The 19,713-nt window shown below is 42.0% G+C and overlaps 1 protein-coding gene across 1 annotated transcript in view; it reads left to right on the top strand.

The window, feature by feature from the left end:
- Positions 1-19,713, top strand: part of LOC126425242 (uncharacterized) — a 93,518-nt gene that overhangs the window by 58,501 nt on the left and 15,304 nt on the right. Inside the window, exon 7 of the mRNA XM_050088203.1 lies at positions 12,002-12,351. Within this exon, the coding sequence (XP_049944160.1) occupies positions 12,002-12,351 (350 nt within the window). The remainder of the gene's footprint in view (positions 1-12,001; positions 12,352-19,713) is intronic.

The raw sequence follows: 19,713 nt of genomic DNA, 5'->3' as shown, positions 1-19,713 counted from the left end.
ATACCTATTAGCAGTAATTCGTTTTTAGGCCTCAAGAGCAAGCGATTGATAATTATTTTCCCCTGGCCAGCAGGTCAGATTTCGAAGCATGCACGCAAAGCGGTATATTGACAGGTGTAGTTCACTTAATGGTGCAGTTATGGCTGCAGAAAACATCAGGTACTACCAGGATCGTTCAATAAGTAATGCCCCATATTTTTTTTCTAAGAGCATATTTATCGTTAATAGTCAGAATATGGTGACAATATACATCAATATGTCTCGTCCACGTCCTATTCCCTGCTGGTAAAAGCTCTTGTCCTGTAGGCATAGTCACGTTTTCACTGCGCGACTGACACTCGCCATTTTCAAAGTGTGTTACCCATAGAGAATCTTTAAGCTCCAACATTTCAGACGAAATGGCCTTTCTTTGGATACGTGTGCATTCGTGGAACCCATCGTGAGCATCTCTTTGAGTATGCGAGAGTCTCGATCGTTGTGGACGCACTCCCAGTGCTGACCGGCAACTGCAGGGCCTGACTGCCACACGTGACATGTTGCAGAGAGCTGATGCTTTCACTCGCGAAGACGGGCGCATTACGACTCGAGAAAACATTTTGAGGCTGATGAGGAGGTGATTGACACAGTGAAGCACTGGCTCCGCCACCTGGACGAGGATCGTACCCACAGACCATACACGCCCTTGTTTTCCACTGGAGGAAGACCATAGAACAGGACGGAGATTACGTGGAAAAATAGGGCATGTAGATAAAACACCAGTCTTTCATGTGTGCAATTCTCATTATTTTCAACACAGAATTGTTGAAGAAAAAATGCGTTGCATTAGTTTCTGGGCAACTCTCGTAGTTTACTTTTTACGTCGTGGACTCATCCTCCCACCACAGGAATCTGTTTCGCAATTCCCGTGTACTGATTTGAATCCACTGATCTTACGTTTTTTAACTTCTTCACTTCAGTTGTAAATGGCTTTCCCTATGGTTGGGTAGAGGGATGTGTGTATTTTTTTAGATTGTTACCGATAAGTTACTTTACAATGAGGTAACAAAAGTCATGAGAGGTATGCACAAATACAGGTGGCACTAGTACCGCATACACAACGTATACGACGGCAGTGCATTGGCGGAGCTATCATTTGTGCTCAGGTGATTCATGTGAAAAGGTTTCTGATGTGGTTATGGTTCCTCCACGATTATGGCCCCACCATAGTTCGAGCTAGAAGCACGTTCCATTTCGGAAATCGTTAGAGATCCACCGTGTCAAGAGTGTGTCAATAATACCGAATTTCAGGCATTACCTCTCACCACGGACAATGCTGTGGTCAACAGCCTTCACTTAACGACCGAGAGCAGCAGCATTTGTGTAGAGTTGTCAGTGCTAACAGACAAGCAATACTGGTGAAATAACCCCAAACACCGATGCCGGAGGTACGACGAACATACCTGCTAGGACATAGGACAGTGTCGCGAAATATGCGATTAAGAGGCTATGGCAGCAGACGACCGATGCCAGGGACTTCACTAACAGCATATCGCCTGCAGCGCCTGTCCTGGGCTGTTAACCATATCACTTCAGCCCAAGATGACAGGAAAACCGTGGCATGCTGAGATGAGTCCCAATTTCAGTTGGTAAGAGCTGATGGTAGGGTTCAAGTGTGCCGCAGACCACACGAAGCTGTGCAAATTGGTGCTGGATCTGTAATGGGTCGGGCTGTGTCTACATCGAATGGATTGCGTCCTGTGGCAAACTGAACGGATCATTGACTCGAAATAGTTATGTTAGGCTACTTCTAACCACTTGCAAGCGTTCATGGACTTTTTGTTCAAAACCAATTATGAAAGTTTTACGGAGGGCCGGCTGCTGTGGTGGAGGGGTCCTAGGTGCTTCAGTCTGGGACCACGCTGCTTCTACGGTCGCAGGTTCGAATCCTGCCTCGGGCACGGATGTGTGTGATGTCCTTAGGTTAGTTAGGTTTAAGTAGCTCTAATGAGGGGGTTGGGGTTGGGTTGTTTCAGGGAGAAGACCAGACAGCGAGGTCATCGGTCTCATCGGATTAGGGAAGGATGGGGAAGTAAGTCGGCCGTGCCCTTTTAAAGGAACCATCCCGGCATTTGCCTAAGGCGATTTAGGGAAATCACGGAAAACCTAAATCAGGATGGCCGGACGCGGGATTGAACCATCATCCTCCCGAATGCGAGTCCAGTGTACTAGCCACTGCGCCACCTCGCTCGGTGTGACTGGTGATCACAGATGTTAGGTCCCATAGTGCTCAGAGCCATTTGAACCACTTTTTGAAGTTTTATGGATGACAATGTGCCATGTCACCGGGCCACAATTGTTCGCAATCGGTTTTGGAAATTTGTGGTAAGGTCTTATGGGACCAAACTGCTGAGGTCATCAGTCCCTAAGCTTACACACTACTTAATCTAACTTAAACCAACTTACGCTAAGGACGACACATACGCCCATGCCGCAATTGGTTTGAAGAACATTGTGGAAAATTCGAGTTAATGATTTGGTCACCTAGATCGACCGATGTAAATCTCATCGAACGTTTATGGGACGCAATCGAGAGGTCAGTTTGTGAAAAAAGTCCTGCATTGGCCACACATTCGCAATTATGGACAGCTCTACAGGTGGTTCTTGTTCTATACTACTGTGGCGCAGTGTGTGCCTGGCTGTGATAGCTTTCCGTCTGCTCCTGCAAGCTCAGTACTAACATTTTGTTACTGGAGCTCAAATAGTACTACGAGATATTGTTACTGAATTTTAGTAAACTTCGTCGAGACGCAGGATGAGATTTTTGTTGGTACATTTCTTGGTTTTTTACGTTAAGTCTGATTATGTTGTGGGTTCTGGATCAGAAAAATGGTTCAAATGGCTCTGAACACTATGGGACTTAGTCCCCTAGAACTTAGAACTAACTAACCTAAGGACATCATACACATCCATGCCCGAGGCAGGATTCGAACCTGCGACCTTTGCGGTCACGCAGTTCCAGACTGAAGTGCCTAGAACCGCTCGGCCACACCGGCCGGCGGTTCTGGATCGATTTTTCGGATATGTTGATGGCACAACTCAACCTATTTACAATTCGACAGTACAGTCATTTGGCGCACTACTATTATTTCGACAGTAATGTTGGACCTCATATAAACCCCCATATTTATGACTTGGAAAGTAAGGTCCAATCGGTCCCTAATTGGAAACCACAGTCAAAATCCGATGAAGCTTTGCACAGATGTGTTGGTCAGTGTGTCCGGTGTCTCCACTGATAGCAGCAAGTCGCTCTTTTCAGTTCTGAGTGCACAGTGTGCAAGTACAAATGCCTAGAAAATAGTGTCTCCCGACAACTGTGAGTGGATGTGAGAGATTTCGCCTGATACCACGGAGCCAGCGCAACATAACTATCGAGCATTTCGTTTTTCGTGGCAATTCTCGGCCGCACACTGCAGAAGAAATGAGGACACACCTGCAGCGTTTTCAGTGGGAGGTGTTTGATCACCCACCATAGAGCCCAGGCGTCTCTGCTACCATGAGTCGCTGGCTGAAGACATTTTGGCACAGACAACGCGCTGCAGAAGCGTAGAGAAAGTACAGGCGGCTGTTTGCTATGATGAGGGTATTGGAAAGTTAGTCTAAATGTCTATATCAGCCGGCCGCGGTGGTCTAGCGGTTCTAGGCGCTCAGTCCGGAACCGCGCGACTGCTACGGTCGCAGGTTCGAATCCTGTCTCGGGCATGGGTGTGTGTGATGTCCTTAGGTTAGTTAGGTTTAAGTAGTTCTAAGTTCTAGGGGACTAATGACCACAGATGTTAAGTCCCATAGTACTCAGAGCCATTTTTTGTCTATATCAGAGCAACGACTATGAAGGAAAATAGTTAGGAGGTGTAGCTGATTGTTGCAAATAAAACATCTATTTTCAAAGTGCTTTCCATTTCGTGACTGATCAGACCGTACTTTCCGAATAACACTCGTGTTTTATGTATTTCTTTATTATCGCCATTATTGGTGATTGGGGGAATATTCTGATTTTTAACTGACATTTCCCTTCTCTATTCAGCTACCCACCTGAAGATTTGGCTTTAAGCTACGAAACCGTTTGTGATTCCAAATAAAGGATCTTACAAACAATTGCTTGCGGTTTCCACAAGATGTACATTCACATCTGCTGTTGCTCTGAACATGAAGTTGTTTGCAACCGGCATGGACAACTGCCAGAACAAACAGACAAGTTTCGATGCCAGGGGTGTACATCTCGTATACGAGGTGTGTTCAATAAGTAATACAACATATTTTTTCCTCTGACATTTCGGTTAAAAATACAGAATTGCCATGGGACATCATGGAATATTCTCGCTTCAGCCGCTGTGATTTCATGAAGTTCCTATATGTGGCGGCACTATACATAGCTTCAAAATGGAATGTATAATGGAGGTGTGTTCTGAAAAGAGAACCGTCATTGATTTCTTTGGGCGAAAAACCAGAGCATCGCAGATATCCATAGGTGCTTGCAGAATGTCTACAGAAATCTGGTAGTGAACAAGAGCACGGTGAGTCGTTGGGCAAAGCGTCTGCCATCATTCGCACAAGGCCGTGTGAACCTGTCCAGTCTCCAGCATGCTGTTACTCCTGCAATGTTGGAGCGCATGGACACTCTCATTCAAGGTGACTGACAGATGGCAATCAAACACCTCACTGCTCAACTGGACATCTCTGTTGGTAGTGCTGACTTAGTTATCCACCAGATGGGGGTACGCCAACATGTGTGCCCGCTGGAATCCTCACTGCCTTGAACTTAGTGAGGATGATCGTGACAATTTTTTGTTGAACAGCATCACAGGTGATGAAACATGGGTTCATCACTTCGAACCAGAAATAAAATGGCAATCCATGGAGTAGCACCACACCATCCCCCCTTTGAAGAAAAAGTTCAAAGTGCGCCCTCAACTGGTAAAGTCATGGCAATGGTCTTCTGGAACTATGAAGGGGATTATCATGTTTTGCCAGCTGCGTGGGCCGAGCGGTTCTAGGCGCTTCAGTCCGGGCTACGGTTGCAGGTTCGAATCCAGCCTTGGGCATGGATGAGTGTGATGTCCTTAGGTTAGTTAGGTTTAAGTAGTTCTAAGTTCTAGGGGACTGATGACCTCAGACGTTAAGTCCCATAGTGCTCAGAGCCATTTGAGCCGTTTATCTTGTTTGATGTCCTCCCTTGTGGTGCAACAGTCAACTCTGAAGTGTATTTTGCTACTCTCAGTAAACTGAAGAAACAACTTCATCGTTTGTCATCACAAAAATCCAAATGGATTTCTCCTTCTGCATGATAATGCAAGATCTCAACAAGTCTCTGCACCTGAAAGGAGCTCACAAAACTTCATTGGACTGTCCTTCCTCATCCACCCACCTTCCAGCTTACATCTGTTTGGCCCAATGAAGAAAGCACTCTCTGGGATGCAGTATATGGATGATGCGGAGGTTTTTGATGAGACAAAACATTGGCTCCGATGCCAACCAGTAGAGTGGTACATAGGTCCTCCCAGTAAGCTGACATCAGGTCATCTCAAGGAGATTATGTTGAAAAATAAGATTTTTTAGGCAAAAGAGTGGATAATAATATGGTGTATTGGAATCCTGAATAAACACAGCCTGCTTTCAGAAGAAAAATTCGTTGCATTACTAACTGAATGCCCCTCATAGATAAAAGCACAAGAGGATCATGAATAATAACTACGCCAATCATTACTGCAATAATTTATTTAGCTTTTTTTTAGCTATTCCTGCAAGCACCATTTCTACTACTCAATACATTTGTCTGTAATTATATAGTACCTTGCCTTTCCCTCTATTCCATACTCCAGTCATATTCTTATTTTCTTCTTCCCTTCTATTTTTCTTCCTTTTCCAGCTCGTCAGCTTTTCAGTTACATCTTATTAATAGTGAGGTAGTGTAATCTGGTGCTTTGTTTTGGTCTGCACAGAAACCTAATCACAAAATTAAGCAAAAAAAATTAATGTAATGTGGATCTTAATAATAATAATAACTGTGAAACAAGATCTGTAATAGTGTGCAGGTCATATCTAAAAACAGAAACTAACATATTATATAAAATAAAAAAAGAGTTAATTAATTGATTTCCAGCTATTCTCAGTATGTTATGAGCTTCAACCTACAAGAATTACTGGAAAGCAGTAATGCAAAGCACACAAAGTACTTCTTATCTGTAAAACTCTTCTAGTTTTCTATGTAATGAACATGACAAGACACCCTGCAAGACAATATTAAATGCTTTCTCTGAAAATTACATCATATAGATATTTGAAGACCATCAGGATTACTGCTAAGAGTGACTAATAAAATTTCTTTATTTAACAATCAGTTTCAAAATACAGACCATTATCAGTATTTACTACATCATATTAGGCACTATAAAATCACTGGTGTCAGTTAATAGAATCCATGAATTCATCACTGCTGTCACACAGTAATGTTAATTACACCATCATCATAAACTGTGCAAGTCAGTGCACTTATCCATGGTTGATCCTAGGAATGCAGACATTCTACATCACTGAGTATATGGATGGCTCCATTCCTAGCACTGATGCTGACTGCTGATCAACCATGGATAAGTGCACAGTCTGGCACAGTTTAGGATAATGGTGTAGTTAACATTACTATGTAACAACAGTGACAATTTCATGGATTTTATTATTTGATGCCCATGATTTTTTAATACCTTAAATGGTGCTGTAAACTCTTTTATGAACCTGATGATGGTCTGTGGCCTGAAACTGGTTCTTAAATAAAGACATTTTATCAGTATATCTTGCCAGTAATCATGACTTGCTGCAAATATTTACAAGCAGTGAGGCACCACCTTCTGCAAATATTACAGACAGTTTGTGATGTGCTTTCCCACCTGCACTGAAACTGCTATCAGTGGCCATGAGGCGGTGGTGGTGGTGGTTAGTGTTTAACGTCCCGTCAACAACGAGGTCATTAGAGATGGAGCGCAAGCTCGGGTTAGGGAAGGATTGGGGGAAGGAAATAGGCCGTGCCCTTTCAAAGGAACCATCCCGGCATTTGCCTGAAACGATTTAGGGAAATCACGGAAAACCTAAATCAGGATGACCGGAGACGGGATTGAACCGTCGTCCTCCCGAATGCGAGTCCAGTGTGCTAACCACTGCGCCACCTCGCTCGGTGGCCACGAGGCAGTTGTAGTGACAGTTATTTACAAATATCTAAGAGCAACTAAGAAACACTGATAACTGCACAATAGGAGTAAAACAAAGCATGCAGCTATAGACGGAGAGATGCTGAATAAAATGCATTTGGCTGTCAATAGGGCAGAACATGAAGCCTTCATCAACTACTGTATCACTATCTTATTGAAGGCCTATCACAAAACTCAAATATATTCTCCTCATGTGTGATGCCTTTCATTGGCACCAAAGTTAGTGACCAAACACTTGTGCTAACACAAAAATTGAAACTGAGGCTAGCAAATCAAAAGCAGAAATGTTTTAACTGCACTTCCAAATCCTATAATACCCCCTCAGGCAAAGCATTTTACGGGTGGACACCATATCCTGGATAAATCTGAAGAAAGACATTGTTCTATCAGCCTCTATTTTAAAATTGCCCTTATTTAGCACTGTCCACCTCTGTAGACCACGAGGGGAACAGACTTCAATTCCTTGGACTGCCAAGGATTTTTTGTAGGTGGGAAGTTGGAACAGCATGCACTCAGCCCGTGGTGCCAAGTGAGGAACTACTTGAATGAGAGGTAGCAGCACCAGGGCTGCTAGGAGAGTGGTGTGCTGACCCTACGCCACTCCTTACCATCCAAAAGGAGCCACTGGCACTGGACGATACGCTGCTCATTCAGGCGCGACGGTGCTACCCTTATTTTATTAAGCACTACTAGTTTTGAGTGCAGCTAAGTCTCAGGTGCATCTACAGTAGATGTGGATATATCATCCTCATCAAACAAAAATCAAGTGTCATGCACAGTTGTGCACAGCATGGTCATTAAAGTGCATGATGCATGGCAATGCATTTCAATATGGTGCACTTTGATGAATGTGCCATCCACAACTACATACAGCAAGCAATATCTGTTTGATGAGGATGATATACATCCTCATCTCTTGTAGTTGCACTTTAGAATGATCAATGCTTGAAACTAGTAGTGCTTAATAAACTACAATTTTAAAACAGTCTGATCATCTTTCTTCAAATTTTGGTAGTTATCAATACATCTTTACTGATGTTTTAATTATTTATTATTAATTAAAACATTATTGTTTGGGTGAAGCTAGATATCTGGATCAAGGTACTCTGACATGCTTTGACTGGGATATCTGTATGCTTCAAATTGATTTTTTTTTAGTGTTAAAAACTAAACAGGTAACACTCTTGTATCAGGCTTAGTATGAGCAGATGATAAAAGCTCTCCTCCACGAATCATTTTATATCACTGCAAATAAGTGGTGGTTCTAACTTTAGATAACTGCTAGTAATGTCAATCATAATTTCTGAAGAGGAAACCAAAAGTAAAAACCTGATTCACACATTGTGAGCTGGTAGAGTAAACATATGTAAAATGACTAGCATGAAAAACAGGTGGATAGTTTCAAGTAATTTTGTTTTGTAACCTAAAGTGTTTGTCATGTTACATCAGAACCAATAATGGAAAAATCCAGGATAGAATGTAACCCTGTCCCTCTACACTCCCACGAGCAGCACTTCACCATCCCTCATCCCTACCCTGCTATCCTTCCCTCCCCCCCCCCCCAGCCTACTCCTTACACTCCCCCCCCCCCAAAAAAAATACAGTTGTTCTCCCATCATGCACTGCTGCTCACAGTATGGCTTCAGTAGCCACAGAATGCAGTCATGTATGTGTAAGTAGCATTTGTGTGTGTGTGTGTGTGTGTGTGTGTGTGTGTGTGTGTGTGTGTGTGTGTGTGTGTGTGTGTGTGTGTGTGTGCGTGTGCGTGTGCGCGTGTGTGCGTGCGCGCGTGCGCGTGTGTGTGTGTGTGTGTGTGTGTGTGTGTGTGTGTGTGTGTGTGTGTGTGTGTGTGTGTGTGTGTGTGTCTATTTCTGACAACGGCCTAGGTGGCAGAAAGCTCACTATCCGACAGCCTTTTTGTTGTGCCTATCTGCAACTCAGAACCAGCTTATATTACATTAAAATTTACCTAATGTTGAACAAAAAGCTTTCCCTACAAAACAACTGATTAGATGTAAATTTTGTGTTCGATCTTACAAAGGGACTTTATGCATCGATCCTCTTTGATTTTCTTCAAACTTACAGCATTTGAAGGTCAATGCTCAAACATCACTTACCAGTAGTTAAAGCACTACAATAATTTTCTCACAAATGCTCAAAAAATTGATTTTTAGTGTTGTTAAAGGATAGAATACTTCAATACTTATAACACAGCAGTCTGTAGCTGTCTATTAACAATCCGGTCTAATAGTCTTGAAGTTGACTTTTTCATTCCCACTGGATCCAAGTTTATGTTAACTATTGTCTGCATTTGTTTTATCATCAGTTTGAATGGCTAAATAACAAAATTTAATCTCAGTTTTTAACACAAAAATATTTTTTGTTTTTAATTACAAATCACATGAAAGAGTGAATATATACACAATAAAATAAAATTTGCTACAAAAGTGTCTTGTTGTTAAATGAAATAACTATACACACCAATAACGTTATTTTTAATATTATTTTTTGTATTTATTAGTAATCTCTAGAAATACATTGTTTTATTTTCTGTTTCATGTTTCACATTTATGTACTATACCTACCACATCTGAATTTATTATGAATGCAGTCCTCACACTTCTATTCCATTACCACATATAAATATAAAGATATTATTTTCTATTAAGAACTATGATTCAGTGTTTGTTAATTAACATTTCAGTTGATAATACATGCAGAGTTCATAAATATAAAAAAATGACTCAAGTGAGAATCAAACTAACAACCACAAGACCACAATTCCAGACAACTATGCACACAGTTACGATTGTTCTTCTTCTAAAAGACAGTTTTCGAATTTCTAAATTGTCAGAATTCCCACCCCCCTTGTATTTGCTTTTTGTTGACTATTTGCTTTTTGTTGACCTTCTATGGGGTGTATTTCCCATGCTAGGATCAATCGCCCACCAACATTGTTTACTAATGAGACTTCCCTTAATTTTTTGCAACCAGTGGTGATAATTATCTTTATTCAAAAGTTCAGTTTTTCCACGGAGGCTGGAATATTGTATTACCTTTCTTCAATTTTTCACTTACGAATCCTCTTCACCATCTGAACAAATGGGAAAATTTTCAGTACTGGTATTCACAGTGTCTCAGCATTTAAAACAATCTTTTCCAGCCGGTCTTGTTATTTAGATGGTGTTCCTACTTTGTGTAGCTCTCATGGATGTATAATAAGGGGATAGGCTTACACTGTACGTTGCTTCGAAACTGGCACCGTGTTAGATGCACCAAAAGCTTAGCAGACTACAATTACTTTTTGTTTTTAATTTCTGTAGTGTGCAGGCAACAGTTGTTTTAAAAATGTTACAGTGCTTTTGTAAATAATGTAGCATCAGAAACACATTTTCAGGCATTTTTCTGATCTTAAATGCATATTTGATACTGACAACACCATATTTTGGCTTGTTAATGTAAGTTTATTTTTTTATTTGTTTAGAATAACCAAGAAATGAAAATGCTGCTTTCATAATCATATTTTCCGTAATATGGGATCACTACATTAGTGTTCAGTCTATGCCCTCTTCCTGAAAATGCTGAGAACATATTTTGCTATGTTTGGTGAGTTTCCAGTCTTTTCTTCTCGATTGGAGTGTGTCAGCTCTCGCATTAGCTGAGCAAAGTCGAAACAAGTCAAGACCGAAGGACATATTACAGACTAATCTGCAGGGAGCTAGAGGGGAAAGAAACATTAATTTAAGGGTGTGTGGCATAAATATTCATATTCAAAAATAAAAGCCGAGATTGCCCAGGCAGCTTTTCAAGTTAGACTAATAGAAAATCTAAAGTCAAATGACAAAAATAAAACCACTACAGTAACAGCAAGCAGTACAACCAAAATTCCTGTGTATAAAGAAAATATCACTTAACAAGTCCACTTACGAATATAATGTAATTCCTTTATATTTTAGACAATAATCATAGTGATTAGTACATCTGTAAATGAAACAAGCTGACATTTTTTATCCAAACACTTCCACCAGAAGATAATGTCTAAGGCAACTAAGGTGGCAGACATTTGCCTCAAGTTTGTGACATCATGACAACTCCCCTCATTACACCTCCATGGTAGCTGTTGATCAACAATCTTGGGCACATAACCTGTGAACATTCTTTAGAATAATGGCAGAGAGCACACCAAAAAGCAAAGTACATTGCAAATAAAGGAACACATCTGTTTTAACATAGATGCAGAATACCTTTAAAATGTAATGTACATAATAACAAGAAGACAGCAATAGGTACCAGTACCAGCTAATTCACAGTCCACAAGACAGATAGTCCACATCACTGATATTAAATGCATCAAAAATTTTTATACTTAACAGTGGTTAGAAAACTCTGAATGCAATTTCTTTATTGTTTCTTAGAAGTGCGCCATACAACTTTAAGAAACATGTATCTGTGTTCTGATCTTGAAATTTATTTCTTTCTTTTTTAATTATTTATCCCACAAGTATGAAGAAAATCAAAGAGGGCCAGTCTGTACAGATAAACAGAGAGGAATTCAGCAGAATTATAATTCATATTCACTACAAACAGAAGACCAGACAGCTATTCACGACATCCTATTGCCTCTTTGGGTATGATGTTCACAAGATATATGCTCTAACTTCCCACCCCTAATTCACATACACATCGAATGACTGAAGAAAAAGTAATACACCTTCCCATTCTCTTCTTCACTCACATCTCCTCAGCATTTTCCTCGGTACTTACAGAATGGCCTGGTGCCCGCACAAGACATCCCCGTGTTCACCGGCGTGCCAGCACGTCCTACTCTGGCGTCTGTGCCAGTATTGCAAGGTGTTGGCAGTGGAGCCAACTTGACAACACAGTTTGGAATCCGCCCACTACAGCAGCAGCTCTTTCACGTGGTACCGGGTAGGAAGGGCACCAAGCCAAATCCGGGCCGTGCACTGTTGGCAGCAGTAGGTGCCGGGGTGTTACCTGCTACTGTGGCCATGTTGGTACCCCTGGCACTCGGACGCCGAAGGCGGAGAAGCATCTACGGAGGGGAATACCCCAGTAAGGACTGGTTGCTTGTTCCAGACACTACCACATTCAGCAGGTGAGCATTTGCCCTTTTTTACATTGTTATTTTATTAAAGTCTTTCAAAAAGTAACGGCAAACCCTCAATTCTACACAAAGGGGAACAGTCCAGAAATTTCAAACTGTCATACAGGACTAATATGTGCCCTTTAAAGGTGTTGACATATGGCAGAAGACCATTCACCCCTACAACAAAAAATGGGCAGTTGAAAAAAGATGGCAGTATGTTTACCTGTGGGTAACATAGAATAACAGTGAGCAGTTGCACAATTTTTGTGATCAGGAGGAATAAAACATCAGTAAAACCAACACAAGATGGTGGAATGCATGGTAGTAGCCACATTAAGGGACACATTAAGGGAGAGTTTGATTGAATAAAATATGTTTATAAATGCACATATGTCAGTCCGTAGTGAAACACATTCCATTCACTGTAGTCCTCTGTTTATGAGAATGTGGGTCGTATCAGTTTTATAATTCTTGAGAGCTCCTATGACCCTCTACAAGTTATGGGCAGGGAATTAGGTGGCAGTGTCAGTCCATTTATAATGATAACAGAGGCTGCACAATACCAGAAGTTGGATGCACTGTGCTGGTATTGCGTAAAGTTGTCACATGAAGGGTTCCTCTCGTTCACCTCACTGTAACTGATACACTTGTCATTATCCACAAACCAAAGTTCTAGATACACAACACTGCAATACTCTCACCATGTTACTATGTACTTGGAACAGTGAAGGGTGTTTTGGGGAATTTAGAGTGAAGGCAACCCAAAGACTCTCTCTGTCTCATAGGGTAAAAGAACTGGTGCAGACATGTGTGAAACGCATGAAACAGTGGATTTCCGTTTCAAAACATTAATTCCAGGGCAGTTCTTGATAAGAATTACAGAGAATCTAAAAGAAAGTTCAAAATTTTGATTGTTTTGCATGCACAGTGAATTATAAGCTGCCACATTCTATGGGAATGCTGGAATCCATGGAGAAAGGACCATTGGATGCATGTCTCATTTTTAGCAATGAAGCAACCTTCCCCACAAGTACTGGCACAACATTCACTTAGATACAGAAAAGACTTTATGTGTAAGTGAGCATCAGCATGACTCATCAAAAGTTAATTTCTTCTCTGTGATATCATAAAAATTGTAAATCCCATTTTTCTTCACTGCGAACCACAGGAGAGCTTCTGTAAAGTTTGGAAGTTGGGAGACGAGATATTGGCAGAAGTAAAGCTGTGGGGCTGGGTGTGAGTCATGCTTGGGTAGCTCAGACGGTAGTGCACTTGCCCGCGAAAGGCAAAGGTCTCGAGTTCGGGTCTCTGTCCGGCACACAGTTTTAATCTGCCAGGAAGTTTCAGAGCTGTATTCTGCTCTTGGCCATCTAAATCTCTGGACCTGACACCCTGTGATGGATTGAGGATTTTGTTTTGGGAAGGGCTTGACCCAACTGAACGTAGGCTTTCTCAAAGTAAACATTAATGCAAACTCTTCAATGACTTTGACAGGTTGCAGGCTGCCAGATATATCTCGGTGAATATACATGGCAACCACACCATTCAACTTGTCGTCCACCACTGTCGTACGAAGGTACGACTTTATCAGTTTAAGCGAAGAGAAGCTAATCTCCACAAAACAAGTAGATACTGGTAATGTAGCGAGGATTTGTAAAAGAATTTTTATATTAGGGAAAAATTCATTTGTCTCTTGATGTGCCTCTGCTGCTGTTTGGGAGGGGGGGGGGATGTTCCCTGTCTCTCCAGAGCTCCTTTCGAAGAGTTATTTCTCCCGACAACGAGAGAGGATGAGGCAAGTCGCTGCTGTAAACACGTGCAGCTGCCACTAGAGAGTTCACATTTTCTGTTTTAACATTGGCACTTGGTATAAGGGTGAAGAGGTCGTGATTGAAGAGTGCTCTGCTCTCGAATAGCGACTCCTCAACTGTCCAGTACAAATCGATGAAAGTAAACAAAACACGACAATACATTATTCTCGAACTCGAAAGAACAGAAAAGAAAGAAATGCTGCATCAAGCAAAAAGCGTGTGTATGTACTAAAGGTTTATTTTACCTGTAGTATTCATTAGCATCAGGTGCTTCTATATTTGAGCGATGAGCAGAACGATTGGCAATTCTGGATGCCTGCACTGAGATGTCCAAAGGTTCTACAATATGACACGCCTCTTGGAAAATTTCTTCATATTGCGTTTCTCTGTATCATCCCAGTGTTCTTATTACACTGTCTACCATCGCGTAGCAAAGTTTGAGATCTAACGCAATAGCCTGAAACTGCCGTGGAAGCGAGACAGTAATTTCAATTGTCAAGTCATAGCATTGAATAGAAGCCAGAAAACGTGCTCTTTCTGACAACGGCCAAGTTCTGTCCATTTCTTCAAGGGACTGTGCGACAGGGTCAAAGAACTCTTTGAATTGAAGGAGTGCATCATGGCTTTCAAATCAGCTTGTATCACTAACACTTCAACTCTTTTCGCCTCTGGTTGTTTTTCAAGGATAGCTTGCTTGATAAGTTCCAACCTTTTGCTGACTAGCGCACAAAATTGGTAACACGGCTTACAACTCCCACCATATTGCGAATGCAAGGCAACCGGCAGCACCTCACGATAGCTAGGTTTAGTTTATGTGTTGCACAATGCATGTACGTCGCCTGCGGTTGCAGCTACTTTATTTGGGATTGTACGCCACTGAACTTTTCAAACATGTTGGCAACTCCGTCATAACCTTGACCTCTCAAATTCTTAACTTGTACGCCGACTTCATTTAATTTTTGAACGAGTCGTGACAGTTGCAGATAGAAAGTATATGAAGTCTTCGTGTATTATGCTTTTTTGTAAATTCAGATACCAGATACATACACCGAGTTGTCCTGTACCACTGGCATCCGTTGTTGTGTCGCCAAGGACAGCATTATATTTTGCTTCTTCGACTTTGTCGAGTACCTTTTTCATAATGACAGAATGGCAACAATCAATCAGCTGATTCTGAGTTGTTTTGCTCAGATATGTAGCACTTTGTGCCGCTATCTATATATGTTTTTGGAGAGACGAATCATCTGAGTCAATGCGAAATTTTAAAAAGTGCTCGAAATTCTCCTTGGCTGATTTCATCACTCAGTGTACCATCATCTTGGTGGCCTCTTAACGGTATGTTCTCTCGACCACATCATATAAACGTCTTTACTATAGGAATCAGCCGCTCTGTTTGATTTAATCATTTTCAGTTTCTCAATTTCGATTACATTATTTACAGTTTTTTCATGGTTTTCATACGAACTTTTGAAATGTGTGCTTTTTAAAACTGCCACTTTGTGATAATCTGTAGCAGAATGGTTTCTGAAGATTTCTAGTGCTTTTTTATATTTGCAAAGTGGACGAGTGACTCAAGATCTTAGAGCCACAGAAAGCTTGCCCGCACTATCTGGACCAGAAAATAGCACGAAAGGCAAACAATATGCGTCGTTCTGTTGTTGGCTATAAACTAGCCGAGAGTGTTCCTTTAGCCAATCAGAACGTAACTTTCTTTTTTGTCCACCCTCTGTCTGCTAGGGATATTCATAATTACGAAGTTATTCTGAAGACTCCGTCAGATTTTTAAACTTTTCCTCGTCACTGAGTACTTTTCCTGCCACATAAGAAATATCAAAAGGATTTTCAGCGCAAGTACCAGACACACCCACTGACACTGGTTCCGGTTCTGTTCACAACAGCAAACAAAATATTATAGGGTTGTTTAAAAAGCCCAATAACCATTTAATGGTTTAAAATAAAACTCATTAATATGAAGGTTTTCTTTTATTATGGGACAGACTTGAAATCAACTAGTCCCTGTAAAAGTTACATACGAATTAACCTACCCGACCAAAATGTATGAAACAAGTGATTTTTCGTGATTTTGAAGTTGGTCCCACAGTAAAAGTTGTTCTTATTGATGAGTAGTTTAACCCATTAAAAGATTATTTACCGATTTTAGGTAAATAACGCGATATAAAAGTATGAAATTCACGGCAACACCGGGAAGCGCGGAGAAAGCTAGTTTAAAAAGAATTCAAAACCGAACAAACCCGATGATTGATATTACGTTACATCATTTACGCTAAATATTACTTCACGCTGTCCCTTGCAGGGCAGGCAGAGAGAATCGAGTGCTCAGAGTATTTTTGTTACTAACAGTGAAATGAGATTTCCGGCTAAAAGAACTTATTCAAAATCCCTATAAACGACTACGTTTTTTATCGTGCCTTTAACAAAACCATTGGATTGTTATTTTTTAAGCACTGAGTATGTTGAGTAACCAAAATTATGCAACAGTTCAATTTATCCATTTGTTTAAAGCTATAATAATATTATGAAATGTGACACAGCGAACTTACCTAAGAGAAAATGAAATGCTCGAGGTTATCAACGTCTTCCCCAACAGAAGGTTCAACACCGGAGGCAGAGGTAGTAGCGGATAAAGTACGACCAGATGCTTCCAGGGTATGTTCAGAGGCGTTACATGTAGTTAACAGTTCCAATCAGGTCACATATAATTGAATGAAACCGCAAACAGCTGTTACCCGGCCGGAGTGGCCGAGCGGTTCTAGTCGCTACAGTCTGGAACCGCGCGACCACTACGGTCGCGGGTTCTAATCCTGCCTCGGGCATGGATGTGTGTGATGTCCTTAGGTTAGTTAGGTTTAAGTAGTTCTAACTTCTAGGGGACTGATGACCTCAGAAGTTAAGTCCCATAGTGCTCAGAGCCATTTGAACCAAACAGCTGTTAACTGATTGTGTATTAACACGATCGGTTTCGCTGCGTTAAAGCAATATCTTCAGGTGTAAGTGGTGTCACATGAATTAGCACATGGAGACGCTCCAACGTTCGCAGTCAGAGAATCCAACCCCATGAAGAGGGGAAGTGCTCAACGAACAAAAGTCGGCGAAACATTGGGGTGAATAGTGCAGGGGATGCGACAACCGTAGTCAGAAGTCGTAAGGATTCTCTGACTACGAACGCTGGGAGCATCTCCATGTGCTAATTGATGTTACACCCTTACACCCCAATACGCTGCTTTAACGCAGCGAAACCGGTCGGGTCAATAAACGACCAGTTAACAGCTGTCTGCGGTTTCATTCAGTTTCAATTCACCATGAATTTCACTGGCTGTGAGTGCCCATCTTACAAAGTTGTTAAGTTTCTACCTGCGTCGGCACATCTGTTGGCAGTTCACTATTGTGGCAACATTGTTTCTTCCTCCCGATTCCTGCTCGAATCGACAATTGTGAATTCACCATTTCGAATTTCATTTTATTTCTCGTTTTGGTTTTAATAATGTTCATCTGCCTAGAAAGTCTTTGCACTTCCGCATTCGACCATGGTAACGTTGGTCGAGACAGCGCAGAAATTGTTAACTCGCGAGATGTGTTGACATTAGTTGCAGCTCTGTGTTGCAGCACTTCACAGCAGAAATTAACAGCGTCTGTTTCGGACCATTTGACAAGAACTGAATTTTGTCATTGAAAATCAGATTTTGTTATTGTGCCAGGATCAATATTAGCCTACACGGTTCAAGGAGAGGAATCAGTGACTTTTTAACGACACTGAATTATAAATTGGTACACAAACTGGATGCATCTCAGATGTAGGACACGTTCTTGTTCCGGGCATAATTAAGAGTTTCTCAATTCATTAATATTATTTTCGAACTAATATCCTAGTATGTTTTGGGATCTAAGTGGTTTTCAAATTTTCTTTGCATAGGGTACGTGGAGGGGGGGGGGGGGGGTTAGACGCGCAGTGTGAGGCGCCTTGTCAACGGTCCGCGCCCGCGCGGCTACCCCCGTCGCAGTCCTCCGTCGGGCACGGCTGTGTGACTCGTCCTTAGCGTAAGTTACACTGCTGGCCAGTAAAATTGCTACACCGAGAATAAATGCAGATGATAAACGGGCTTTCATTGCACAAATATATTATACTAGTACTGACATGTGATTACATTTTCACGCAATTTGGGTGCATAGATCCTGAGAAATCAGTACGCAGAACCACCACCTCTGGCCGTAATAACGGCCTTGATACGCCTGGGCATTCAGTCAAACAGAGCTTGGATGGCGTGTACAGTTACAGCTGCCCATGCAGCTTCAACACGATACCACAGGTTATCAAGAGTAGTGACTGGCGTATTGTGACGAGCCAGTTGCTCGGCCACCATTGACCAGACGTTTTCAATTGGTGAGAGATCTGGAGAATGTGCTGGCCAGGGCAGCAGTCGAACATTTTCTGTATCTAGAAAGGCCCGTACAGAACCTGCAACATGCGGTCGTGCATTATCCTGCTGAAATGTAGGGTTTCACAGGGATCGAATGAAGGGTAGAGCCACGGGCCGTAACACATCTGAAATGTAACGTCCACTTTTCAAAGTGCTGTCAATGCCAACAAGAGGTGACCGAGACGTGTAACCAATGGCATCCCATACCATCACGCCAGGTGATACGCCAGCATGGCGATGGCTAATACACGCTTCCAATGTGCGTTCACCGCGATGTCGCCAAACACGGATGCGACCATCACGATGCTGTAAACAGAACCTGGATTCATCCGAAAAAATGACGATTTGCCATTCGTGCACCCAGGTTCGTTGTTGAGTACATCATCGCAGGCGCTCCTGTCTGTGATGCAGCGTCAAAGGCAACCACAGCCACGGTCTCCGAGCTGATAGTCCATGCTGCTGCAAACGTCGTCGAACTATTCGTGCAGATGGTTGTTGTCTTGCAAACGTCCCTGTCTGTTGACTCAGGGATCGAGACGTGGCTGCACGATCCGTTACAGCCATACGGATAAGATGCCTGTCATCTCGACTGCTAGTGATACGAGGCCGTTGGGATCCAGCACGGCGTTCCGTATTAACCTCCTGAACCCACCGATTCCATATTCTGCCAACAGTCATTGGATCTCGACCAACGCGGGCAGCAATGTCGCGATACAATAAACTGCAATCGTGATAGGCTACAATCCGACCTTTATCAAAGCCGGAAACGAGTTGGTACGCATTTCTCCTCCTTACACGAGGCATCACAACGTTTCACCAGGCAACGCCGGTCAACTGCTGCTTGTCAACGACTCCCTCAAAATTTCCAAAGTTATTCCAGTGTTTAAAAAGGGTGACAAACATCTTCCTAAAAGTTATCGCCCAATCTCAATTGTGCCAATATTTTCTAAAGTATTTGAGTCACTTATGTACACTCAATTAAGTAGCTATTTTGAGACACACAACCTTTTGAGCAATAGTCAGTTCGGATTCCGACAGGGCAGAAATACCACTGCGGCCATCCTGGAAATTGTTGACCAGACATTAACAGCCTTTGAAGACCGGAATATGGTGTCACTTGTCTT

Source organism: Schistocerca serialis, chromosome 10 (genome assembly GCF_023864345.2).
Source record: "Schistocerca serialis cubense isolate TAMUIC-IGC-003099 chromosome 10, iqSchSeri2.2, whole genome shotgun sequence".
Classification (NCBI taxonomy): domain Eukaryota; kingdom Metazoa; phylum Arthropoda; class Insecta; order Orthoptera; family Acrididae; genus Schistocerca; species Schistocerca serialis.
Note: the sequence above shows the minus strand (reverse complement) of the source record. Positions and strands in the feature narration are given on the sequence as shown.